At 47.2% G+C, this 26847-nt stretch overlaps 1 protein-coding gene across 2 annotated transcripts in view; it reads left to right on the top strand.

Moving 5' to 3' along the window:
• The window catches only part of LOC147717709 (E3 ubiquitin-protein ligase TRIM39-like), a 141163-nt gene extending 117165 nt beyond the window's left edge, over positions 1 to 23998 (top strand). For both annotated transcript variants that reach the window (XM_086924493.1, XM_086924492.1), the window contains exon 10: positions 22864 to 23998. In XM_086924493.1, coding sequence (XP_086780619.1) covers positions 22864 to 23405 — 542 coding nt within the window. In that variant the 3' untranslated portion in view covers positions 23406 to 23998. The remainder of the gene's footprint in view (positions 1 to 22863) is intronic.
• Positions 23999 to 26847: the final 2849 nt, after the last annotated feature.

Below are 26847 nucleotides of genomic sequence, written 5' to 3' on the forward strand. Positions count from 1 at the left end.
CTGGGGCACGAATCGACACAGAGTGGCCTTGAAAACCCTCCAACTTCCCACAACACAAGGCGGACTTGGAGCTCCTTCCTTCGAGTCCTACTTCCTGGCGGCACAGCTCCAATGGTTATCGTATTGGACAGCGGACCGCTACACCCTGGAGACCGGTACACCGACCGGCAGAGTTCCGACCCCGGAGCTCATCCGTCTCCTTCTCCCGGGCACCAAACCCAGACGGACATACCCCCGACAAGTCACGATAGCGCGCCAATGTATGATGCGGATCCACCGGATGGCCCCTAGTAGGACCCCATACTCCCCACTGCTACCGCTGGTGGGCTGCCCCAGACAAGACTCCTATTTCTCGGCGCCAATGTTAGCTGAGTGGACTCGTTGCACTATCATGGATATGGAGTCGCTCTTCGAGGAAGGACAACTGAAACCAATCACTCAGCTAGCCGCAGAATACGACCTCCCCCCAGGTCAATTCCTTAGGCACCGACAGCTGCTTGAGGGATTCCGTCCCTACCATAATCTTAGGGCAGGGGAACCAGATACGCACCCAGTAGTGCACACTATCCTACACATGGGAGTGGGTCGCCACCTGATCACCTGGTTGTATAAATCAATCCAGGAACTCTCACACGCCCCCCTGGCGGCCCTGCGGGCCGCATGGGAGGAGGATATCGGTCGCGCACTACACGACTCAGAGTGGACCAAGGCGCTCGAGGCCCCGAAACGCGTCTCCAGAAATGCCAGATTCAAAAACATCCAATACTACATACTACACAGGGCATACCTCACGCCGGCGCGCCTACAACGGTTTTACCCATCCACACAATTCCTATGCCCCAGATGTCGTTCCCCCGATGCAGATTTCCGTCACATGTTCTGGGACTGCCCCGGCCTACACTCCCTATGGAAAACTGTGCACGACACACTGGCGGATCTCACAGGCCTCACAACACTAGCTTCCTGGGAATCCAGCGCACTGGGCATCCTACACATCCCTAAACAGGAACCTGTACACAGGCGGTTCGTGTCCTTGGCGCTGCTGCTGGCAAACAGATGCATAGCTATGCATTGGCGATCTCCAGAGGGTCCCCCTATAGCAGCCTGGACAGGAGCAGTTTGTAAATGGTCGGCAGCGGAGGTAGACGCCCTTAGGGAGGAAGAGGCCAAGGGCGCGCGTAAACATCCCATTTCCATGGAATGGGCCATGCTCCTACACAGCTTCCGGCAGTCCCTGCGCACAGAAGACCCACCTACGCCCCCCCTCACCCCCACCCCCTCTCCCGAGTGAACATATAGCTCCAGTCCAAGGCCCTGACCCCACACTGTAATCCCACTAGGAATGCCCCCGCTCCCTGACTACACTGCCCTGATATAGATGCACTTTGAGGGAACCCCTCGTCTCCCGACATCCGACACCTGCTCCTCTTCTTCCGTGCACCTGCTAACGCCTATATGCTCCCCTCCCCAGTTGTGTTTCCCCAGTTACCAGCAATGCAATCATAAGAACTGTACAGACTCTGACACTACGCCATCAAGGCGGGCATTCATATATCCTCTAGTATCCACCCTTCTCCCTTATGGAGCACGATAATAGGGCCCCAGCCTGAGACTGTATCAAGCCAATCTGTACTGTTTCACAGAAGAAATGTCATAGATTCATTAGTTTGCTCACAGAAAAGTTGCGCGCATGGCTGACCGTGGCTGAATGTTGAAGCCACGCCAGCAGTTGATTCTCTATGTACCCAAGTATTATGATGCAACAATAAAAACACATTTAAAAAAAAAAAAAAAAGTGGATGGGTTGGGGCACAGTGTTTTCATGGCCCTGATGAAATTCTGACCCAGTTGGGCACTCAGTAACATTAAATACTTGAAAATTCTTTTGGTCTGCATAGCAGCAATGACATTCTATGTCCATGCACATCCTTACTATGCAAACGGGACAAGGGACGGGCATGATAGACTTGTAGCTCTGCTCAGGCTTAATGTTATTTAACATCATTATGATGTAAGGCATCAATTAGAACTGTGCCTGCTAGACTTTTTTCATATAAACATAAGGCTTGTTAAATACGCTTGGCATGCAATTAAGACTTTTCAGCTTATGCTTTGTAATACTTGGTAAAATGTGGGGACTTTAGGGACATTTCCCATCATCCATCTGCACAGGAAGTGACATCACTGGTTTCCCACCAAAACCATGTTAAGAAGAAGCCAGACAAGATGAGTTAATTTTGCATCATCCATCTCCAGCAAAATCACTGCATTTTCCATCATCAATCGGCACAGAATGTGACATCAATTTCTGCCTTCTCCTTACTTCATTCAACTTTTCATGGGGTCCCATCGCCTGGGCGACACCAGAAAAGGGGTGATACACACAAGGGCACTACCTCTTTGGGCCTGTTAGAGCAAGGAAGGGCTTTGTGATTGTGCCAGAACCCCTGTTCTCCTGAAATCTACAAAGTAAAATATAATGATGTGCCTCATCCAGTGCCCCATACTGCAATCTCAACCGTCACATAAAGATCTAGATGATCCAAACACTCGGTTAGCATTCCCATGAGACATAGATCCAACCTCATACACACATACGCATTAACTCTCATCCTGCAGCACTCCTGGCACCCATTATTGCAGACCTTATCACCTATCACAAGCTTGATGCCTTTGGGACGTTTTTGTGCTTTATATTTTTTTGTGTGCATAGCTAACATGCAGAATGTGGTTTTACGCTTGAATTTGCATTTATATACTGGCATTATGTTATTGCCTATGAAACGATATAGATATAACTTGTTAAAGTACATTTTCTGTGCTGTATCTAACTATGCCTTAAATAGGCTTTGATGCCATCTTGTTCAAAATGGATGTCACATTCACTGCTCATTGTTCGGTGCTGCACAATATCAAGGAAAGTCATGTTTGTTTCTTCTTTATTGACCTGCTTATTGTTCACTGCTGCACCCAGTCAAGGAAAATCATGCTTGTTTATTCCTTATTGAAACTGAAAAGGAAGCTCTCTAACATGGTGTCAGAAACCCTTTCAGATGGCAACAGAGCGTACAGGGGTTACTGGGCCCAACCGTGATGTTGTAGGATTTTTTACTCCTGATGTCCTGGAACCCGACCTACTATGGATCCTGAGCAACTGGTAAAATACCCTTTCTGCACTTGACTCAGTAGTAGGTATAGGTTGAGCAGTCCAAGGTCCGTGAATATAGGTCAGTGAACACGACTCATAACGCAAAGGGTGCACAGCAATGTCAAAAATCAATGTCCAGGCAAATACTTATTTTTATAATAAAAGGAAGTTCTTTATTTTTTTTATTTAATATGTTGTCTGGAGCCCACCATATAAATTCAATGTCACATAAAATTACAATGATATTCAGATTTATTGCAATATATATCTTACAAATATTCCACATTTATTATACATACACAGCACAATATTAAAATAAAACCATAACATTTTTTCCTTCAATACATGGTAAGATTAGGGTTGGACAATGTGCCGATATATTAGACGCAAACAAAATATAAGAAATATATAGAACTTATGAAAGTGTTTAATATATTTGTAATGGACTAGAAAATCAGACATTGAAATATGAACAAACAGGCTGTTTTATGTCTAGTCTGAGCAAACGGTCTATACGTGTTTTGTCTACTAGACTTCCTCAGGGCTTTTCAAATATAAACAAAGAAACCATCCAAAGGCTGGAAATGGAGGAACTGGAATGTTTTTTTTTAGTTTGAAAGCTTTATTGAATCAACAGGATATAAAATAAAAAAAAACAGCAAGGTGACATCAGTAGGAACAAAATGAATAAGAAAAAATAGGAAATAAAAATGAATACTAAACTACTGGTGACACAGAGAAAATCCAAGCATTTTCTAATTTTAAGGGGGGGGGGGGAGGGAAGAAGGGGAGGGAAGAGGGGAAATAAAAAACCATGTTAACAGCAATCATATATATATATAAGTATAGGAATAAACAGTTATCGGCAAGGAAAAGCAAAAACAAGTGCACAATAACTAAAAGCAGAAGTATCAATTATAATGAGTGAAACACCTAAACTGTGAAATTTAAGGAACGAAACTGCAGGCAGAAGTACATATGTTCAAGGGGGCTTAAAATTGTCAGAGGAAAGTGGACAGACTGATCTAAATACAAAGTAAGGGGTAACCAATAAAGCTCAACATTGCGAGGAGGTTTACAAGAGGAGGCAAAGGCAACATCAAGTCTGTGGGAGTTACACAGGAGATTCCACCAACAACGAATGGAGAGATTTGTAAGGGACTTCCAATTGGAGGCAATGTGTTGAAAAGCGTGGGGTAGCATGAGATCAAGGAGACCCAGAGAATGTGGAGGAAGGTCCAAAGAGTCTGAAAGACTTCCTAGAAAGATAAGGGAATTGGAATAGGGAACAGAGAGTGTAAAGATGTGTGAGATGCAAGACCAAACTTGTTTCCAAAAAACTTGAACAGAAGGACAAAGAAAGAAAAGGTGAAAGAGATCAGCTTCAGGGGTATTGCATGTCCAGCAGTTAGAGGTGGAAGAAGAAAGGAAACGAGAGAGGGAAATAGGAGAAAGATAAAGTCTGTGATAGAAGAAAGGGAAATAGGAGAAAGATAAAGTCTATGATAGAAGAAAAAGATGGACTGAGTAAGAGATGCAGAGCGAGAGGTCTTCAAAGTCTTAATCCATAATTTATCCCAGAGAGAGATAGACCAAGAACAAGCCAACTCCTTTTCCCAGGATAATTCTATCTTAGATTTGGGGCGGTCAGGGTTAGGAGCAGAGAAGAAGCGATAGATAAGAGAGGCTTTAGGAACAGTGGAAAGTATGGAAAGAAGAGGGGAAGAAGGGGGAGATATGTCTGAAGAAGGGAGAGTGTAATAGCGATCAAGAACAATTTCCATAAGGATATAATATTTCTGTGCAAATGAACGAGGGCAATGAAACTGCAACTGAAATTGAGGAAAAGAGCAAGGTGAAGAGCCATCAAAGAGATGATGAACCCAAATAATACCTTTCGATCTCCAAGAGGACCAGGTAACAGGTCTATTGTGCAAAAGGATAAGTGAGTTGTACCAAATGGGTAAAAGTAGAAAAGACTCACGAGAAATGATCAATGGGGAAAGCAAAGGCTTCAAAAGAGAAGAAGTATGTTTGAACAGAGGAGGGATAGTATAAGGAGATTTAGAGGTAAAGCGAAGAACATCTTGAAATGAAAAGGGTAGTAATAAAGAACGTTCAACATGAAGCCAAAGAGGAGAAAAAGGGGATAACTCTGACGATAGCCATCGGGAAGCCTGACGAAGAGAGAAGGATTTATGATAGAGTTGAAAATCTGGAAAATAATTCCTCCATTTGATTTGGGTTTGCGTAGAGTCGCTAAAGATATACGAGGCTTTTTCTGTTTCCACAGAAATTTGGATAGAATAGAGTCAATGCGATGGAAGTAAGTGGCCGGGATGTGGACAGGAAGCATAGAGAATAAATAAATCAGAATAGTTGTGATCATCATCTTCACAGAGTCAAGCCAACCCCACCAGGAAAGGAAGAGAAGAGAGATGACTGCATTCATATTAAGTTTGATAAAGGAGGAGATAGAGTTAGAGAAAAGAACTCCAAGATACTTTATCTTATTACTATTCCAAGCAAAGCCTGTGGAGGTAAAGAAGTGTGGGAGACAATATTTAGTCAATGGAAGAATTTCGGTCTTGTCGGAATTGATTTTATATCCTGAGACAAGAGAAAACTTCTCAAACTCAGCTAACAAAGAGGGGACAGAAGAAACTGGGTCGGAAATAAATAAAAGAAGATCATCAGCATAAGCAGATCATTTGAGTTGATGGTCTCCATATGAAAAACCAGAAATCAAAGATTTGTTATGAAGAGGATAGAAAGGGCTCAAGAGCTAAGATAAAAAGAAGCGGGGAAAGAGGACATCCTTGACAAACCCCACGTTGAAGTGTGAAAGATGAAGTGAGCTGACCATTTACCAGGACTGAAGCTTTGGGAGTAGAATAAATTAAAGAAATAAACTAAATAAATTTGGGACCAAAACCATGCCATTTTAGGTAAGCAAGTAGGAAAGAACAATCAACTCTGTCGAAGGCTTTTTCAGCATCTACAGAGATAGCTGCCTGGGGGATAGAAAGAGAAGAGGCTTTACTTAAGACATTGAGGAAAAGTCTGGAATTATCCGATGTGAGACGACCTTTAACAAATCCGCATTGTTCCTTCCCAATGAGGGATGGCATAAAGGAATCAAGACGTAGGGCTAACAGTTTAGCATATAGTTTATAGTCAACATTAACCAAAGAGATAGGGCGGTAATTTGTACAGAATTTGGGATCGCGACCTTCTTTAGGGATAAGACAGATAGTGGCATCTTGAAAGGAACCTTGGGCAAGACCAGTGGAGCAAAAAGACTGAATGAGAGAGAGAAGTTTAGGCAAAAGAAGATCAGAAAAGTGTAAATAAAATTCAACCGGAAAACCATCGGGACCTGGAGTTTTGCCTTTGGTAAGGGAAGACAATGCAGTGGAAAGTTCATGTAAGGTAAAATCAGTTTTGATACCTGAGAAGTGAAGGTGGGACGTATCAGGTGAAGGCAGATTATCAAAATATGACTGAAGAAGAGTAGGTGAAGGGGGATTTTCGGGAGTATACAAAGATTTATAAAAAGATTGAAATTGGGTCAAAATATCTTTATCGGTGTGCAGGAGAACATTAGAAGGGGAATAGATAGAGTCTATGAAAGTACGTTCTTTCCGCGATTTGAGATAAATAGCAAGTAATTTGCCTGATTTGTTACGACCCCCATAGTAGCGAGCGCTACTACGAAGAAGGAAGGAAGAAGCGGAATCAGAGGTGAGTTTGTTGAAGGCAATTTTAGTTCGAAGGAGTTCAGAAGGCATATGTTTGGGGGAGGAAGTATAAAACCGATGTTCCAAGGATTTAATATGCGCCAAAGCAACAGTACGCTTTTGGAGAAATTTCTTTTTTTCTTAGAAACAAAGTCAATAATGAATCCACGGGCTGTAGCTTTGAAAGAATCCCATAAGACATGTGGGGAGAGATGAGGATAAGAGTTGAGCTGAAAGAATTCAGTAGTAAAAGAGCGGAAAGAGGTGGAGAAATTAGGGTCAGTTAGTAAGGAAGAATTAAAACGCCAACGAGATAATTTAGGAAGAGGGGGAAGGAGGTCAAAGTCTGTAACAATAGGAGAATGATCAGAGATGACAATAGGTTCGATAGAGGAAGATAAAAGATTTGGGGATAAAGAAGAAGAGAGAAAAATATAATCTAGACGACAGAAGGAAGCATGTGGGGGAGAGAAGAAAGAAAAATCTAAAGTGTCTGGATGAGTGAGTCTCCAAGAGTCTACAAGATGCGCCTGGGCAATAGTATCCAAGAACTGTTTATGGGGCTTATGTGGGGTGAAGCGGACAGAGGACTTACGATCCAAGAAGGGGTAAACTATCTGATTACAATCGCCACCAAGAAGGAAACAATCATCTTTATGTTGGATGCATTTGGAAGTGATTGTTGGCCAAAAGGAAGAATCAAAGTTCGTGGGACCATAGACATTAAACAAAGTAATTGGAATTGCATTAATAAGTAATTTAGCCAATACCCAACGACCTTCATCATCTTTTTCCTCTAGTACAATCTTGCATTTGAGTCGTTTGTGGATCAAAATGGCAACTCCATTATTTTTATGAAGGACCGGAGAGAATAGCACGGTACCAACCCATTGTCTTTTCAACTTTAGAGATTCAACTTCAGAGAGGTGGGTCTCTTGGGGAAGAGCAATGTCAGGATTATAAGAGGAAAGGTGAGATAGTACTTTCTGCCGCTTAATAGGATTATTAAAACCTTTCACATTCCATGAAACAACTTTAAATATTGAAACAGAGTAAACAATTCAAATTCGAAAAGTGCAAAATATACAGTAATAGTGAAAAACCAAGTCTAAAAAGGCCGGAAGTAAGAAAGTATGAGAAAAGAACACAGGAAAGGGGGGAAAGAGGGGATAAAGGAAAGGAATAAAAATTAGAGCGAGAAAAGAGAGAGAAAACAGAGAAGACAGTACAAATCCAGAAGGATGACTGCAAAAAACATACCTGAAGGTGAATACAAAGAGGGATATGGGGAAGTGGTGACGCGTAACAAGACGAAGCAGACCAGGAGCAGAGACAAGACCGCACCGAGACCTCACAAAACTAGAAAGGGATGACATAGGATGAAGGGAATAGTCGGTACAGTACAATTCTGCAATGGAAGGAAACAAACAATTAATAAGAGGGTCATATTGAACAAAAATAAATATAATATAAGATATAAACAATATAAAATAACATAAAATATAAGCAAGCGGAATATAAATCAGAAATAAACACTACAGCATACTAGAGGAAATGAATAAAGGGAGAAAGAACCAGAAGCATAAAAATATTGAGTACATAAGTACAAGAAAGAGCTGATCATCTAGAAGGTAGAGGCAAGAAAATAGTAAAACCAGTTAGCCACTATTTGAAGGGGAGGATTCCATTCCATCACTATTCTGCAGAAGAAGGAAGTTTGGAAGTTCACCAGGGTCTTGAAAGGACCAAGTCTTATTTTGATGAGTCACTCTGAAGGTGCAGGGATGAGACAAGCCATAGCGTGCTCCCATGGAGCGTAAAGAGGGGTGAAGGGAAAGAAATTCCTTACATCTAAAGGCAGTAGCATTAGATACCTCTTGGGTTAGAAATGCAAGTTGATTTTGCCAGGTTACTTGTCGTTTGGCTCTAGCTGCAGAAAGAATGGATAGAAGATCCGTGAATTTCAAAAAAAGGGATGATGACACCCCGAGGCTTTGTAGATGTAGTTGTACGTGGTCCAAGTCTGTGAGCCCTTTGGATGCTGATGGTCGTAGAAGATGGCATGTCCAAACGTTTTGGAAGGAAAGAGGTGAAAAAAGTGACTGGGTCATCCCCCTCAAGGGATTCTGGCAAACCATAAATACGTAGGTTATTCCTTCTATTGCGATTTTCCAAATCCTCCGTATGATGTTGAAGTGAAAGAACAGTCTTTTCCAAGGAAGTGATGCGTTGTGTGTTAGATTGAACCTCAGGGATTTGTTGTTCAATTGAGGAAATGCGAGCATCCATGATCTCCCACTCATCTTTTAAAAGTTGCATATCTTTACTTGTTTCCTCAACAAATGGTCGTAACGCCCGGATTTCTTCTAAAATCAAATCTATGGAGGATGAAGAGGAAGATTTATCCGGTGAAGGAGGATCTTGTTTTAGTCGTTTGGAAGAAGATGCCGGAGGTGAAGATTTATTAGAAGAGGCCTGCAATTGTGAGGCTCGTTGAGAAGTAGAAGTCGCCATCTTGAGAGTCTGTGAGGAAGCGAGCAAATCAGTGGGAGAACTTAGAGGAGTCTTCACAGAGGAAGGAAAAATGAATTTAGGCTTGCGTAACTTTGACTATACGAGAAAGTCCAGTTTAATGATAGCACGAAAAGGAGGTGTATAGACAGCACTCCGTCCAGCGAAAGTTAGTCAAGTATAGTTACCAGAGGCAGGAATAGGAACTGAACAAAGGACTCCACAAATATATTAAACTCTACTTATGGACTTACTAAAAGTCACTGAGAGACACAACTGCCATGTGGAACATTGTAAAGCTTAGAGCATAGAAGGACCACCCATGACATGTGAAATGGCAGAAGGCGCAGAATGGCTGGAACGCAGTTCACAAGGTTCCGAAGAAAACATGGAACGCACAATGGTCCAATACAATAGAAATGCTGGAAGGCTCCTAATAGGCAGGCACACTGTAGGAAGCGTAGATAGGCAATTGTAGAAATATTGCTATACATCCAGAAGAGGGTTCATCATAAAGAATGCTCATTTATTAAACAGAGAAGCAATCGTTGTACACACCAGTATGCAACAGACATTTTGTAGGAGAAAGAAGCAGGCAAAAATGATGCTAAAGCTGTGAAGCCGTGAAGAAAAGTTGTTGTGCTGAATGAAGCTGCAGTGCGATCAAACGCGCTCAAAATGGCGGCTTCCTGACAGGCGACAATCGCATCTTGAGTAAAAGGTAAAATTAGGCAGGGCGTATCACAGGCAGCAGGAATCCCTTCAGCGCTTACCGCAATGTCCACAAGGTGATTGAGGGAGAGAGCCGAGAACCAACGCTGAAGAGCATAGATAGACGGAGAAGTCCGTTGGTGCTGCGGCAACGCGAAATGGCGGCTTCCCAAAATGCGCGTTTTCCAATACGCGACAGGCGCGTCGCGAATTACACTGGAAAAACGGCTCGTAAGGGGCCGTAAAAGTGATGTAGGTGCTCACCGCCGGTTCCGGTGCCAGATACTGCAGGCCGCTGCGAAAACAGTTCCCTTCACATCGGGAAAACTGTTCGGAGAATCTTTGATGCGGCGGAGCTCCGCAACTAGCCGGCCATCTTGCACGGCGTCCAAGCCACGCCCCGAGGATCTGGAATATGGTGTAAGAACTAATTGACACTGTTTAGTTGTCCCTTGTTCATTATAATAACATGGCACAAGAAACGACCATTTACAATTTTAAATTGCGCATGGCCAACCAAAGATGCTATTTCAATCGCAAGAACTAAAGTGGCTAATGTTGTTGCCGATTTCAGAATGCACATCTGAGTACTCCGTGTTGCAAGTATTGTTGTCCCTCGGTCATGTCCCCTCACCCATTAGGGAGACTAGAAGGCCTTGGCCCTCAGTTTTAGTCACAGACAAAGTCTTGCAGAGCTTCCCCTCCTCACTCAGCCCATCTGGCTACTTGGCAGATGACCGATTTTGGGGTCTAAAATCCCCATTATAATCTATTTCCAGACACCAAATGCGATTTAGAGTCGGGGTCTTTGACATTTTATGCTGGAATTTTGCTTCTTTTAGAGTGTACACATTTATCTCTCTTATTCCTCTTAAAAAGCTGCTTATAACAACAGGAGAGGCCCGGAAGCTGATAGTCCACAGGCCATGGGAGTTCCTAGAGGTCACACCTGGATGTCAGCCACAGAGATAGGTGCATCAAAAAGTTAATCCTGGGCTCCCAGTCCTACTCGGTATGGTTCCCTTATCAGCCCCATTTCCTTACTGAGATATGTCCAGGCACTTTACTTGTGATCTATCACTGAATCAAAGAGCACTATTTGAAATGTAGAGGAGGGAGTGTATCCCTCCCTTCCCCAGTTTGTCCCACCCAGCTCACAGGAATGCAGCAATAAACAAATCTGTCTGTGGGTGGGGGTGGGGGGGGGGGGAGGGGAATTCCTCTATTCCTTATGTCTTCACATGGCAGGATTGGGCCCCCCAATATGAAACCCAGGATCCTACATGTAATGTAAAATTCCCGGCACACGTGCACTCAGGGTATAGGCATAGCATATACACTATTAAGTACTGTTACCTTCATGCATTGTGCCATCACAGACTCACACATTCAACACACACCTTCCGTCTATGTGCCCTGCTCTGTACTGTTTCCTTCCTGTGTTTTGCCATGGGGTGTTACTTGCAAACACACACTGACAGTACCCATATTCTCCTTGCATGCACTACACAACACTACACCCTTCATGTATTTTATTTCTCGCAAGCACATGCTTTCACTGCGCACAAACTCCACAGCACTACATCTCTCATGTAATATATTCCTCTCCGGCATACAGTCATCATGCATGCACTAAACTGCACTGCTCTATCCTTGTACTGTACCCTTCCGAGGTACACATATATCCAGCACAGTGTCACCACGCATGTGCTGTGCAGTATTCTACATCTGCCTGATGTAGGCCAGTGGAACCTTAAGAGGCGAGTGAGCCTTTGGGCCTCACTCATGTGACACAGGGTAATAAGAACCTGCTCACTCCTACTGATCACTAGAGGGAATTCTGCCACTACCGCGCACGGGCTGCTGAACTCCTGGTGAAGGCAGTAGCCTTCCACCGCTACGAATGTAGTGCTTTGGACACCCCTCCCAGTCCAACAAGACCACAGTCCGTGAGACAGGTCTATGTCATGGCACACACAGCTATGACAACAAAATTCAGCATTAGGGATCCAGGCAACAGTACAGTTGTGCACTCAGGCCAGGGGTAAATGTCCATTACCATGCAGAGGACTTTTCTGTCCCAAAACATTGGGTCCGTATTGTATCTTCTTCAAGGTCCTTTGGCTTGCATGCATTGTTGTATTTAATCATAATAGTTCACTGTTGTTTTTGTAACTAGTTAGTTCTGACATCTTTGGATGACAGTGGGTCAGAGCTGATTTTGAATAGTGGGTTAGTGCACACAGCCTTACCATCGTACGACGCTTAATATTTCTGTGTTGTGATTTGCTGGAATTGTATTATTTATCTCACACCATGACAAATCTGCAATTTCAATGTAGTCCTATGGAAAGGTTTCCTATGTAAACCCTCAAATTTGTGGGTGAGTCTGAATCTTTCGGGTTCTTCTTGGGAGGCTGACCATATCCTTATTGATTTTGCTGCTTATTTCTGTCCTGATACCCTTTTTTGGCAATGCTCTCATGCACCTACATTCTAATTATCCTCTGAATGTTTGTAATACACCCTCTGAATTCTTCATTCTGCCCTTGAACTCACTTATTGAGTCTGTCCTTTCCTAATTTACTGTATTTATGAGATGTTGATTGGTACCTTATCTTGGGATACATTGCCTCATGAAATTGAGGTTAAACACCATCCCGATCCACCAACCCATGGCCGTACTGCTGAGTTATTTTTTCAGGGTGTAGAATTTTAGGGTACCATGCACCCACACAATCTTCATCACAATAACGTGGTTCACCCCCCACATTCTCAGTGTCCTTCTCTCAGGCTAAAGCATCCACTGTGTGGACCGTGCACATAAGAAGAAATGAGGCCTTTCTGTCATCCATAACTCCTCCTGGTCCTGCACTGTAGGTAAACGAGTAATACTTAACTCCATGAAGCTGATGACGTGCATGATGACATGCTATTTCCATCTTCCTGATATTACACCTCCTTCTCTTTGCAAAAACAACAAGGTGATGGACGGAATACTTGAATTAATCTCAGCTACTGGAAATCGCTCAGGCCGCATCCCAATCCATCTTTTTTCACCCACCATGCCACCTCGGTGTGGACCAAGCCATATGTAAATCAGTCTTGCCCCTGCTCCAATGGGAACAGTACAGCCCGAAGTGCCAAGCCAGGTCCTCCCTGAGCTGGAATACAAGTAGCCTAGAACCGGTTTCGTCCTGATAAGGGATCATCAGCCATGTATAGCTTGATTCCAGTTGCACAGTGAGTGCAGAATCCACTACTGGGCATACCCATCACACTTAGGGCTTCATCTGCTACAGCAACAAGGTGATGGATGGAATACTTGAATTAATCCAGCCACTGCCAGTCGCTAGGGGTGTGGTAGATACGTAGGTAGATGTAGAGGTAAGGGCTGGCTTCTGGCTGCAGACCTTGAGTATCCAGACTGGTTTAAAGACATCGAAATCAAGCTGAAAAATCTTGTTTCATTCTATGCTGTTTGTAAGAAACTGGCTCTATATATACTGCACCAACGTGAGGTACAGTGTGTATAGAGTCCAAGGGTCTCCAGAGGTTTGGCAGAAGCTAAAGTTAGATAGAACCTTACTCTCTAAAGTGGTAGCTTGGTCGAGCAGTAAGGCAGTATCAGAGGACCTTGTAAAGCATTTGGTGTACACACTTAGTCAGTAAATGGTCTCACACACTCAAGAACTGAACGCGAGGCCAATTGTTTTTGTATAAAAAATATACAGTTATTTTATTTTAGAACCACAGGTTGGCATAAAATGCTTTCTCAACATGAGATGCTGTTGCTGAATACTTTCAATGAACAATAGACTTTGAATGTAATAAGATACAAGGGTTACATTAGGCAACACAAACTTAACACAATTATAACATTGAGCTCAATGGGATTTTTAAGCAAAGTGCAATAGAATTTACTTTAGGAACGTTTTTCTTACTCAGGGCTAGGCCCTGGCATCAGCCCTGGTGCATTTCCTGTAAAAAGTTGAAGGAAATCGTTTGTGTTAAACAGGCGATTTTCAAGGAATATTTGTATGTTGCAAAAATCGACACTTAGAAGAATTCCTGGTAAAAACCAGGCAATGTTATCCTATGGAGAAAAATCAGGTTATCGGAAAATCACACTTGTAATCCCTTTTTCTAGTCCCTGCTGGGTACCTAAATCCAGCACTGGGATCTCCCCTGAGATCAGGGGAGTAATTTCGATTTTGTTAATCGTACGATTTTTAGGGAATATTTCAAAGTTCCAAAACTCGACACTTCCAAGAATTTCCAAGTGAAAACCAGCCAATGTTAGCCTATGGAGAGAATGTAAGTTATCGACTTTCAGGTAAGTACTCAGCTGGCAGAGTTAAGGTTCTGGGGCAAGACTCAAGGGTCTCCCAGGTTCAGGTTTATACTGTAGTTACACCCGCAGGGGCACAGGGGCAGCCGGGTGCTCCTGGTCACTTACTCAGGGCAAGTGTGGAAGTTGAATAGAACAGTTGGTGCACTTCCAGCGGCACTGGGGCGGCTAAGTTCAGGGTGCTTTTGGGCCGTCTGGCGCCCACTGGATTTCAATGGGAAAGCTGCGAGACGAACAAAGTCTGCAGACTTGTGCGACCACCACTTCGAGGGGTAAGTTGGGGAGCTGTAGGTTGGGTAGACACTCAGGAGTTGGGCACAGGGGGCCGTGGGGCGCTGGGTGCAGGGGTGTCATTAGGCGTCGCAAAATCGTACCCTTTGCTGGTCACGGTTGGAGGGGTCCCTGGTGTTGAGGCTGCAGGCGTCGTCAGGAGCGTCAAGGGGGTTCCTTGGGTGCTGGACTCTTGGTCACAGTTGCCAGGGGGACGTCCTCATAGTCTTTGGCCTCTTCAGCTCGGGCCGGGCTCGGCGGGGGCAGAGTGGGCAGGATCAGCGGTTGCAGAATTTTGAGCAGAGCCACTGCTCGTGGGAGTCCCAGTCTTTAGTTGAGCTAGGCAGTCAGGTCCTCTGGGGTTTTTGAGGTTGCTGACCACTGGAGACGCCGGGGTTTAGCAGGAGCAGGTTCGAGGGTCGACAGGCCGGTAGGGCTGGGGCCACGTCAGTTGGTGTTGTCCTCTTGTTAGCAGCTGCACGGCAGTTCTTTTTTCTTCTTGTTCTTCTTGTAGTTTCAGAATCGGGATCTGAGGAAGGAAGGTTCAGGGAGCCCCTAAATACTACATTTAGGAGTGTTACAAGTAGGTAAAGGTCGGGGACCAATGGGTCCCTTCCCTGGGATGGGTACACCCCCTATTCTGCCACTCCCCATTGGGAGGGGGGCAGGAGCCTGTCCCTGGTTGGCTGGATCCCCCCATCTTCCAGATGGCGGGCACTCGAGGTTGTGCTTCACCTCGCCTCCCCACCCTAGAGGTGGAGTTGGCAGAGGTGGGCACACCTTTTTTCCTCACTTTGTTTTTTCCGCCCGGTCTCCCGCCCAAAGTTGGGGGTAGAACTAGTGGGGATCAATTGCTGAGTACAGCAAGTGGTCTGGAGAAGCTCACTAAGGCGGTATGCCTTTGATGATTCTCCTTCGTGAACCCTGCCCATCTAGGGTGAGGAGGCGTGGCACCTCGTACCAGGATATGCATTGTTTCAGGCCTCCGAGAGCGGCAAGCTCTCGACTCAGAGGTCCAGAAACATGTCTGGGGGTGGTAGCCTCAGCAGCCACTCAGTCAGGTCACTGGGAGTTGGTCGAGTTTCAGGGGGCATCTCTAAGATGCCCTCTGTCGTGCATTTTACATTCAATCCCCACTGGCATCAGTGTGGGTTTAATGTGCTGACAAGTTTGATACCAAACTTCTTAGTCTTCAGTGCAGCCATTATGGGGCTGTGGAGTTCATGATGACTAACTCCCAGCACCATATACTCTTAATGGCAGCACTGCACTTACAGTGCCCAGGAATGGACCTGGGCACTTATGCACCTGTACCCTCAACACTGGCATAGGACACCCAGCTAGAGGGGTGACTGATGTGTGCCACGACAGTGTTTTGTGGGCATGGCACACAGGGATGTGAGCCATGTCGACTTTTTGTTTTGCTCTGAACCAAGACACGCAGCCTGCAAAGGCAATGTGTGTGCGTGTCAGGGCACAGGGCCTCTAAGGGTGGCAGAATAAGTGCTACAGCCCTTAGGGGCCTTCTCTGGTCACAGTGCCCTGGGTACCTATGGTACCATTTACCAGGGGCTGACCTGAGCCAGAGATACCAATTGTGTTTAGGCATCAATGCAGTTTTTAGGTAAGGAACACAGGCCCTGGGTAACCTGATTGGCAGGAGCCCGGGGCACACTCAGTCAAAGCAATTCAGCAACAAGTGGGGGCAACCATGCAGGAAAGAGGGCACTGTCTCACACTGTTGCTTATGGTGCAAGGCACATCTAAAGAACAGCTCAGATCTTATCAGGGCGAAACCGGTCTTAGGTTACTTGCATTCCTGCTCAAGGTGTATGATGTATTGGTTACACCACTACTCATGATATTTACGAATGATGAATTAATAGCTGTGTTATTCTTTTTAGGTTCTTGCATTATGTTGTGAAAAATGTAATGGAATGTTCTAAATGGCACTGTATTTTAAATCAAATTTTGTAAAAGAAGATATAAATTCATTAACTTTGCACTCTATTGTGAGAATGTTTTAGCCCCTCTTTAAGAAAAAAGACTGAAAGGATAGTTTAAGAACAGTTCTTCACTGTTGACTGATTGAAGAATGAAAAACGATTGGTGCTACTGAAAGGATAGGGAAACAACACCCATCAGCGTTCACACAATGCGAAAAATATGTTAGAATAAACAACGAAAAAGCACTGTACACCTTTAAGCGTCGCACTTGTGTATAGATTCCTCTTTTATACTACAGTGCAACCTCTTGCGCTTAACTCTTCGGTTCCTATTCATGGAATGTTCTCCAAATATCACCAGTAATATCCACCATTGTATGAAGGAGTTGTGTATTCTTTTCTAAGTCCAATCGTATTGATTTCCATTAAAGATACATGTCAACCCAGCCAATTGAGGCTTAGAAGAATTTCCCACGTTTTGGATCAGAGTCATAAATAGTGAAGGTCTCACTGAAGGTGAGATACATAAATCATCAAATAGTGATTATTTACAGACCAGTCCTGTTAAAGGAAGCATGGAGATACTTGGCTTATGGAAATACCTACCCTCATACAGTCCTTTTGGACTACACTCATTGGCCGGGCTGACATGCAAATTTAATGGAAATCAATAAAACTGAGATTCATTGTCTCTACTCAAAGGATATGACCATTCTGAGATTGACTGCGCTCCTTTTGCATTGCTGCGAAAAATATGTCTTAACATATAAAAAATGATATTAGCTCTTTGATCAAGTCCCAAATTGATTAAAATCTACCACTCCTCGTCCTTTTATCTGAATCAGAGGAGAAATCAAAGATTGTGCTCACTTTTTCCAGCAGAAAAGTGTCACGTCCAATCCCTTCTCACAAACATCATCTTTGGCTGCTTCACAGAACCTTCCCATCTAACTGGGTGTCTTTGAATCGGGTAGAACCAACATGATCTCAAATTCAAACCATCCGCTGATCCCTTTCGAGGGATACTTGTAAAAGACATAAGTAAACATCTGGACTCTCTCTGAACCGTTCCAGACTGAAGCTCAATTGAAAAATCATTCTTTAGACACAGAGTATCTAAATAATTGTGTCCAGTGTTGTGACTTCAATTCATACTGAAGGCCGGGAAGGTTGCATGGCCACCCTACAAAGTTATTTCTTATTTGGAATGAACCTGCTGGATGTCTTACCCTCTGACTTCTATTGAAACTCCTGCTGCATCAAGTTGATAATGCTTTCCGTATATTTCGGTGGTCGCTCGTGTATATTGGTCCTCTTAGATCTTGCTGTGCCTTTGCTATGGCCATTCATAAGGCTTTACTTGGACACTAAACGATTCTAAATGTCTAGATAGTACTGTCTTGAGTTTTTCTGCTATTCTTGGATAAATCCCTCACAGCCCATAAGGCGGGAGCCTCTTTTCTGGTCAATCAATCAATCAATCAATCAGTGACACTTGTAAAGCGCGCTACATACCCGTAGGGTCTCAAGGCGCTTGGGGGGGGGGGGGGTGCCGCTACTGCTCGAACAGCCAGGTCTTCAGCTTCTTCCTGAAGGAGAGGTGGTCTTGGGTCAGGCGCAGGTCGGACGGGAGGGAGTTCCAGGTCTTGGCGGCCAGGTAGGAGAAGGACCTTCCTCCTGTAGTCGCTCTTCGGATGCGGGGGACGGCGGCGAGGGCGTGGATGGCTGATCGGAGGTGGCGTTTGGGAGCGTAGAAGTTGACTCGGCTGTTGAGGTAGCTCGGGCCTTGGTCGTGTAGGGCTTTGTGTGCGTGGGTGAGGAGGCGGAAGGTGATTCTCTTGTTGATGGGGAGCCAGTGAAGGTCTCTCAGATGTCCGGAGATGTGGCTGGATCGTGGGATGTCGAGGATGAGTCTGGCTGAGGCGTTTTGGATCCGCTGGAGTCTCTTCTGGAGCTTGGCGGTGGTCCCGGCGTAGAGGGCGTTGCCGTAGTCCAGTCGGCTGGTGACGAGGGCCTGGGTGACGGTCTTCCTGGTCTCTGTGGGGATCCACCAGAAGATCTTCCGTAGCATGCGTAGGATGTTGAAGCACGCCGAGGAGACGCTGTTGACTTGCCTGGTCATGGAGAGGGAGGAGTCCAGGATGAAGCCCAGGTTTCGTGCATGGTCTGTCGGTTTGGGTGCGGTGCCCAGGGCGGGAGGCCACCAGGAGTCGTCCCAGGCGGAGGGTGAGGAGCCCAGGATGAGGACCTCCGTCTTGTCCGAGTTCAGTTTCAGGCGGCTGGTCGTCATCCACTCGGCTACCTCTTTCATCCCTTCGTGCAGGTTGGCTCTGGCTGTGGCGGGGTCGTTGGTCAGGGAGAGGATCAGCTGGGTGTCGTCGGCGTAGGAGATGATGCTGAGGTGGTGTTTGCGTACGATGGCCGCGAGGGGGCTCATGTAGACGTTGAAGAGGGTGGGGCTCAGGGATGATCCTTGGGGGACGCCGCAGATGACTTCGGAGGCCTCTGACTTGTACGGTGGTAGGCGGACTCGCTGTGTTCTTCCGTCGAGGAAGGAGATGATCCATTCCAGCGCCTTGTCCTGGATTCCGATGTTGCTGAGGCGCTGTATTAGGGTGCGGTGGCAGACCGTGTCGAATGCCGCGGAGAGGTCTAGGAGGATGAGGGCCGCTGTTTCTCCATTGTCCATCAGGGCTCGGATGTCATCGGTGGCGGCGATGAGGGCGGTCTCGGTGCTGTGTTTGGCTCGGAAGCCGGACTGTGAGGGGTCGAGGGATCCGTTCGTCTCGAGGAAGGCGGCCATCTGCTTGTTGACGGTCTTCTCGATGACTTTGGCTGGAAACGGGAGAAGCGAGATGGGGCGGTAATTCTTGAGGTCGGTGGGGTCCGCTGTTGGTTTCTTGAGAAGAGCGCTGAGTTCGGCGTGTTTCCAGCTATCGGGGAAGATGGCGGTGTCGAAGGATGTGTTGATGATGTCTCGCAGGTGGGGTGCGATGACAGCGTCGGCCTTGTTGAAGACGTGGTGAGGGCAGGGGTCGGTTGGTGATCCGGAGTGGATGGAGTTCATCGTGCGGATGGTGTCTTCGGTGCTGATCGGGGTCCAGGCGTGGAGGGTGGTGGTGGGGGGGGGGGTGGCTGGTCGGTCGTGGTGTGCGTTGGTTGGTTGTTGAAACTGCTGTGTATGTCCGTGATCTTGTTGTGGAAGTATGAGGCGAGGGAGTTGCAGAGGTCTTGCGATGGGGTGATGTCGTTGTTTCCTGCGCTGGGGTTGGAAAGCTCTTTCACGATGTTGAAGAGTTCCTTGCTGTTGTGTGCGTTGTTGTCCAACCGGTCCTTGAATGCTGTTCTCTTGGCGGCGCGGATCAGCTGGTGGTGTTTCCGGGTGGCAAGTTTGTAGGAGGTCCTGTTGTCCGGTGTCGGTTCCCTTTTCCAGACTTTCTCGAGGGCTCGGCAGTTCTTCTTGGAGCTCTTGAGTTCGTCGGTGAACCATGGGGCCTTCTTGCTGCCGGGTCTGCTAGGCGGGGTCCTCAGCGGGGCGAGTTCGTCCGCGCAGTTGCTGATCCACTTCGTGATGTTATCGGCGGCCTGGCTGGGGTTCGCTGAGCTGGCAGGAGGGTGTTGGCTCAGGGAGGTGGCGAGCTGGTCTGCAGTGATCTTGTTCCAGCTTCTGCGGGCGGTGTGTTGCTGGTGTTGGTGGGTCGTCGTTCTCTTGAAGGTGAAGTGGACGCAGCTGTGGTCCGTCCATTGAAGCTCTGTGGCGTGGCTGAAGTCGATGTCTGTGCTGGATGAGAAGACGGCGTCGAGTGTGTGTCCGGCGAGGTGGGTGGGGGTGGACACCAGTTGCTTGAGTCCCAGGTTGGCGAGGTTGTCGAGCAGGGTGCTGGTGTTGCGGTCGTTGTTGTTCTCCAGATGGAAGTTGAGGTCTCCCAGGAGGATGTAGTCAGCGGAGGGGAGGGCATGCGGGCTGACGAAGTCGGCGATGTCCTCGCTGAATTGCGTGCGTGGTCCAGGGGGTCGGTAGATCAGGGTGCCTCTGAGGGTGGTGTTCGGGTTGGTGTGGATCTGGAAATGCAGGTGTTCGGCGCTGGTCAGGGTGTTGTCGGTGCTGGTCGTGAGACGGATGGTGTTCCTGTGGATGATGGCGATGCCTCCTCCCATCTGGTTGGCGTTTCGGTCCCTCCGGACGATCTTGTAGCCCTCTGGGATGGCGATGGCGATGTCGGGAGCTGAAGAGGCATTCATCCAGGTCTCCGTGAGGAAGGCAACGTCAGGGGCTGTGGCGTCTAGAAGGTTCCAGAGTTCGATGGCGTGTCTGTGGACGGAGCGGGTGTTGAGCAGGATGCACTTGAGGTGGGTGCTGCTGGAGTTCGCCTTGGCGGGTGCTGGTGCGGGGCTGGTCCGGATGCAGGAGAACTTGCAGGCGTGGCAGCTGAACGGGCCGTGGGTGCGTCTTGGAGTGGCTTGGTGGCATTCTGGGAGTCGGCCGGTGTTGAGTGCGGTGAGGGTGGCGGCGGAGTACGTCAGGCGGGTGGGTCGGGGTCTTCGTGGGCCAGGGGTCCTGGCGCTGGTCGCGATCCGGTCGCGGACGGGCGCAGACGGGCTTACCTTTGGCGCGCCTTCGGCGCACAATCGGCGCGCCCGCTGCGCGTTACCGCTGCGCGTTTGCACGGTCGCCATTTAAGGCGAAGTGCGCGGGTGGGCGGGGCAGCTGGGAGGCGGGAGCGGGGAGGGTTACAGAAGACAAAAGGGGCGGGGACAAGCGGCGGTGGCGGGAAGGGAGGGCGGGGGGCGGCGCGGAAGGCGGACAACAAGGAAGGAGAGCAAACACGGAAAGAAATGCAAAACAGGCACAAAATAACGCCAAAAGCGGGGAAAAAGAGAGTTACACACAGTTTAAGAAAACAAGCACAAAAAACAGTCAAAACACGGGAAAAACACTCGCAGCGGCGGCAGCCGGCAAACGAGGCAGCAGCGAGGCAGAGGGCAGGCAGGGGCACACGCAGCAGCTGGTGGCCGTGCGGCGCGGGGGTGTCCCACAAGTGGGTCCATGTGGTCCATGTTTCTCTCACAAAGTGTTTCATTGTTTAAATTTCCTTGCATATCGTACCATTAATTATATTTAAAGATCTTTTCACTCTCTTCAGCATTTCAGAAAATAAGGTGTGGATGGCTCTTAATCATCTCAAACTAAACCTACAAATAAATGTATACTTGCGCGTCTCTTACTCAACTCGCCTCATTCAGAGAAGCTTCCTTTCCAAACATGCCTTGGCTACCTCTCCAACTTGGATTGTAAACTCCACATAATTTAATATATAAGTACCATGGCTCATTCCTGCAAGATATGTGTGTCACTATGTCTGGATGAGCGATAATGGGACAGCCACCAAACACTGTTGGACAGCCTTTCACATTCCCCGCATCATTTACAGGTCAAGAGATGGTTTTCCTGGCTCTTTCCTGACGAAAGAGCCACTGCCTGCTCTATCACTGGGAAACCTCTGGTGGACATGTCAGAGGTATTACCTGGAGCTTTCACACACTGCTGTCCCTAATAGGCAAATAAAGGTGATCAGCACTTTTTTGTGCTTCCTGTGTAAGGAAGGCTCTTGGGTGTGTGAGATGCTGATACCGTGTGACACATGGTGGCACTATATAAGTTGGTAGATCTGGAGTTAATGACGTCAGTGGGAGGGCTGTCCTTAAATACACACATAAAGTGGCATCTGACAGCAAAAAGAATGTTTGGATGAAATGAGGACTACAGAGACCTTCAAGGGTTCATGTGATATTTGAGAGATGGCTTTCCGATTCAATTTTAAAACATTTGGTGAAAGCCAGTAACTCAGTGCTCCTGTTCACAAACACCCTCCGCTCAGGGGCGGCTCTTTCCGCCCCCTCTTGATTCAGTTGTAAACTATTACAACCTCTGCGCTATAATAACCTGCTACTTACAGACTGCAATACCAACACTGCACATGAAGTGCCTTCTGATGATTATTATGCACCATTATGATTACTGCGATGAAACGGGGTGCTGCTAACATGGGGAGGTCGTCAGCCGAGGGTGGGCACAAGGATAGAATAAAGCTCTCTTGCTGCTGCTGGGACCGGCTGAGTATGAGTGATGTGTTTATTGAGGACGGGTGATTTCTGATCTCTCATCTCTGCTTCTCTCTCCTGCAGCTGCGGTGACCCTGGATCCGGACACTGCTCAGCGGAGCCTCATTCTGTCCGAGGCCGGAAGGAGCGTGAGGATAGGAGACAGAGACCAGGATCTGCCGGACACGCCCCAGAGATTCACTAAATACGCCGATGTCCTGGGGAGAGAGAGGCTGAGCTCGGGGAGGCATTACTGGGAGGTGGAGGTGGGGGACAAGACGGACTGGGACCTGGGGGTGTGTGACGAGGCTGTGAGCAGGAAGGGGGAGATCACGGTCTCACCTGAGGATGGATTCTGGACAGTGGTGCTTAGAGATGGTAAATCTATCGCTGCCACCTCCCCCACCATCCTCCTGGCCCCCCGTGCGCCCCCCAGGGTTGTGGGTCTCTTCCTGGACTATGAGGCGGGCCGGCTCTCGGTGTACAATGTGGATGACCGGTCTCTGCTCTTCACCTTCTCCGGGGCCTCCTTCCCCCCCACCCTGCGGCCCTACTTCAATCCTGGACTCAAGGAGGGAGGGAGGAATGCGGGGGCGCTGCGGGTCCTGCCGGTGACACAAGAGTGAGAGCAGCTCCCAGCAGCAGCGGTGGTTGAAAATGTATTCGGGCACTCACTGCCCCAATCAACCTTCCCACTCCCCCACCACCACATATTGTTTCTCTGCATTGTTTTAAGCTGGTGGACAGTTTCATCAGAACAGCAGTGCAGTTTCTCTATCTGCCTCCGAACTCCAGTTCTCCACTAAAGGTGAAGACGGCAAAGGATTTGTGTCAGATCAGTGCAATTCTGGGCCGGTGTTGCCCCTTTGTAATTGAACGTTTTGCTGAGCACTGGCCAGTAAGAGCGGAATATGGCTTCCTGCTGTCACCCCCAGCGACCCCCACCCCCCTCCCCCATATACAGCTCTCTGCCCAATCAGGGACACTGCTGTGAGTGAAGATGCAGCCCACATTTTTCAGGGCCTTGTTCAATGAAGCCCACCCTCCATATTCCACTCCTGTATCAGGAAGTGCTGAAAAATAAACTTTTAACTCTATCATGTCAGTCTTTCTGATTTGGAAATTGTTTTGATACTGACCTGAACATCTCAATAGAATCGAACCAGTTGTGCCTTCGTTTCCTTTATCAGTTTTAATTTAAAAAAAAAACAACAGTTCTTCCATTAAAAAAAAAAACGTGTCAGTTGCTGTTTAAATCATTCATTGAGCGGTTCCATATGGAAATATTTTTAAAATTAAGATCTGTTATCTGTTCATTTGTACTTTACCACCTTCGGTTCAAGTGAAGATTGTAGTCAGGAGTATATTTTTGGGGGGGGGGCCGTAGAAATGATCTACAAGGATCATATTTTATCGCCCGCTGACTCTGCCTCCCTTCCCATACATCTCGCTGTCATTCATCTTCCTTTACTTTCTTAGACTATGTGTTTCCTTTTTTCTCTCACCTACGTTTGCCTTTCTCCTCCCATTTTACCTGCTGGTACTTCTTTTTACCTCACCACTCCAGGCCCTGGTATTCTCTCCCCACTTCCCCTCTTCTGTCCTTCATCCCCCTCCCAAGTTGTACTAGTCTTGACTCTTCTAAAGCACTCACATTAATTTATTTGCAGCCAGGTTACCATTATATAGTGTTTTTTAAGTTTCAAGGTCACAAATATTAGCATGTGTGTATATGCACTTCACAATACCCAACATGCAGTCCAGGGAGTCATCCAAAGGCACTTGCAGGTTTACTACTCCTAACTCCTCGTCTGCTGCTTTGATGATATGTTGGGAGTTCATAAAGTGGAGTCGACATAAGTGTGGATGAATATTTAATCTGTAACATTATGGTAGGGCATGCATAGGTACATACTGCTGATTACCCTGTTACTGCACTACTCAAACAGCTTCCAGTGGCGCAACGCAGAATGATGGGGCCCCCTGCAGAATGTGGTGAAGGGCCCATGTCTCACAGATATACATTGACATTAAGCTGAATAGGGACTCCATGTAGGGTTTGGGGCCCCTTAAAGACATTGCTACACCCTGGCTTTGCGGCCACCACGGGCCAGCATTACTGCTGTCATTGGTTGTAGAACTACTTAATGAAGCTCTGGTCCATGACCCATGATGTCCAACAAACGATGTCCTTCCCAACTGCACTCCTGTTGATGTGGTCAGCAGGGTGCGTCTGGCACTGAACTCTAGTCTTACTCGCATCATCTCTTGTTTGGCTGGTGTATTCTCTGCTCCATGGCAGCTGTTGCTGAATCTCCATGTGATGAGCCTTTTATCCCCTGTGGTTGGCTTTCCCTGCTCTCACACTTTCCTTGGTTTGTTGTACGTTCCTCGGGCCCCAGTCTCAGGGATGTGTTCTTCAATCCTGACCTGTGTTTGTATAAAATGTTCAGAGGGGTGTGGCTAAGGTTCAGTGGTTGTTGTTCTGGTCTAATATTACTTCACTGCTCTTGAGGAGGAGGCCAATGAAGGTGGGGCCGTGAAAGTGACGGAGTTGGCTGCCACAGCCAATCAGAGTGTATATTACTCTGAGGTCCAGGAAGTGCTCTGAGTCTGCCTAGGTCTGTTGACCCTAGGCAGAGAACATGCAGTGTACAGAGGTGGGAGGGAATATGGAGAGAAGGTGAATACAGATATATGAATAAAAACCGGCACATTCTCTGGCACCTTGTTTAGCTGAGGTAAGTTACTGGTGTTACGGATACAAGTTGGCACCAGACTAAATATGAATGAAGATCTTATGGGAGAGCCCAGTGCTAAAACGGACACTTTTGTTTTCCAAAAACACTTTACTGATCAGTTTCTAGGATTGGGTGGGGCGTATTTAAGGGGTGCAAGCACTCAGATTACTCTGTTCCTGTTCCGATAGTCGGCTGCATGTGGCACTCTCCTAAGCATATGCTGCTGGCTCCAGTATGTCTTGTGCTCCCCACACAGAGATGGTGGGGGGTTGGATTCCTGTGCTCCCAGCTTGTTCCCCAGTGATGCACACACAGCGTCTTCCCCGGTTTCACAAGGCAGTCCTGGTTCAATCCTCATTGATTTGTGCTGACATGGGTCACGGCTCACATTTCTCAGGTGACGGAAGATCTTCGCAACCACTTGGATGTCAGCAGCTCCTCCTGCCGTAATATTACTGGTCACGACGTCAGCCTTCAGAACATGGTAGACTGTACCAAAGAGACCTAGCATGCGAGGTCACTGCAACAGGTACTGCACTGCTTCACTCCTCCCACACTACACTCCTTTCACGGCGGCCACCTCCTGACGTACGAGGGTCACTGAATGGAATCTGCACAGGCAGCAGCCCGACCGGTGCAGCAGCTGTCTCCTCGAATCGGAAGTCCAATATGGTGCGCTTCCAACCGAAACTCGCTCACTCCAAGGAGCTCCTCTTTCTCACAGGGCGCACTGGTCCTGGCAAGCAGGCAGGTGCTGATGCTCCAGGCTCCAGAGCAGGTGGTCTTGGTTCCCTGGGTGATATACCCTCACCTAGCAGGCAGTCTAGCAAGCCTTGGCCTCCATTCCTGGTCACAGGCAGATGTCTTGCAGAGCTTCCTGACCTCACAAGGCCTTTTTGGCTGCTTGGCAGATGACCAATTTTGGGGTCTCAGCTGCTGCTTGTAGCCCATTTCCAGACACCAAATGTGATTCAGGGCATTGGTCTTTGAAGCTTTGTGCTGGGGTTCTACTTCTCATAAAGTGTACACTTGTATCACTCTTATTCCTCTTAAAAGACTGCCTGTAGAAGCAGGAGAGATTCTGAAGCTGATAGTCCCACTGCACAGACCATGGGAGTGACTAGATTTCACACCTGGATGTCGGCCACAGGGATAGGTGCATGAAAAGGTTAATCCTGGGCTCCCAGCCCTGCTCTTTATCAACACCATTCTTCCTGAGATGTGTCCAGGTCCTATACTTGTGATCTTTCACTGAATCAAAGAGCACCCTTTGAAGTGTACGTGGGGAGCCTAGCTTTTTTCCCCAGTACTGTAAGCTTTGTGTGTT

Source organism: Lissotriton vulgaris, chromosome 5, assembly GCF_964263255.1.
Source record: "Lissotriton vulgaris chromosome 5, aLisVul1.2, whole genome shotgun sequence".
Lineage (NCBI taxonomy): Eukaryota > Metazoa > Chordata > Amphibia > Caudata > Salamandridae > Lissotriton > Lissotriton vulgaris.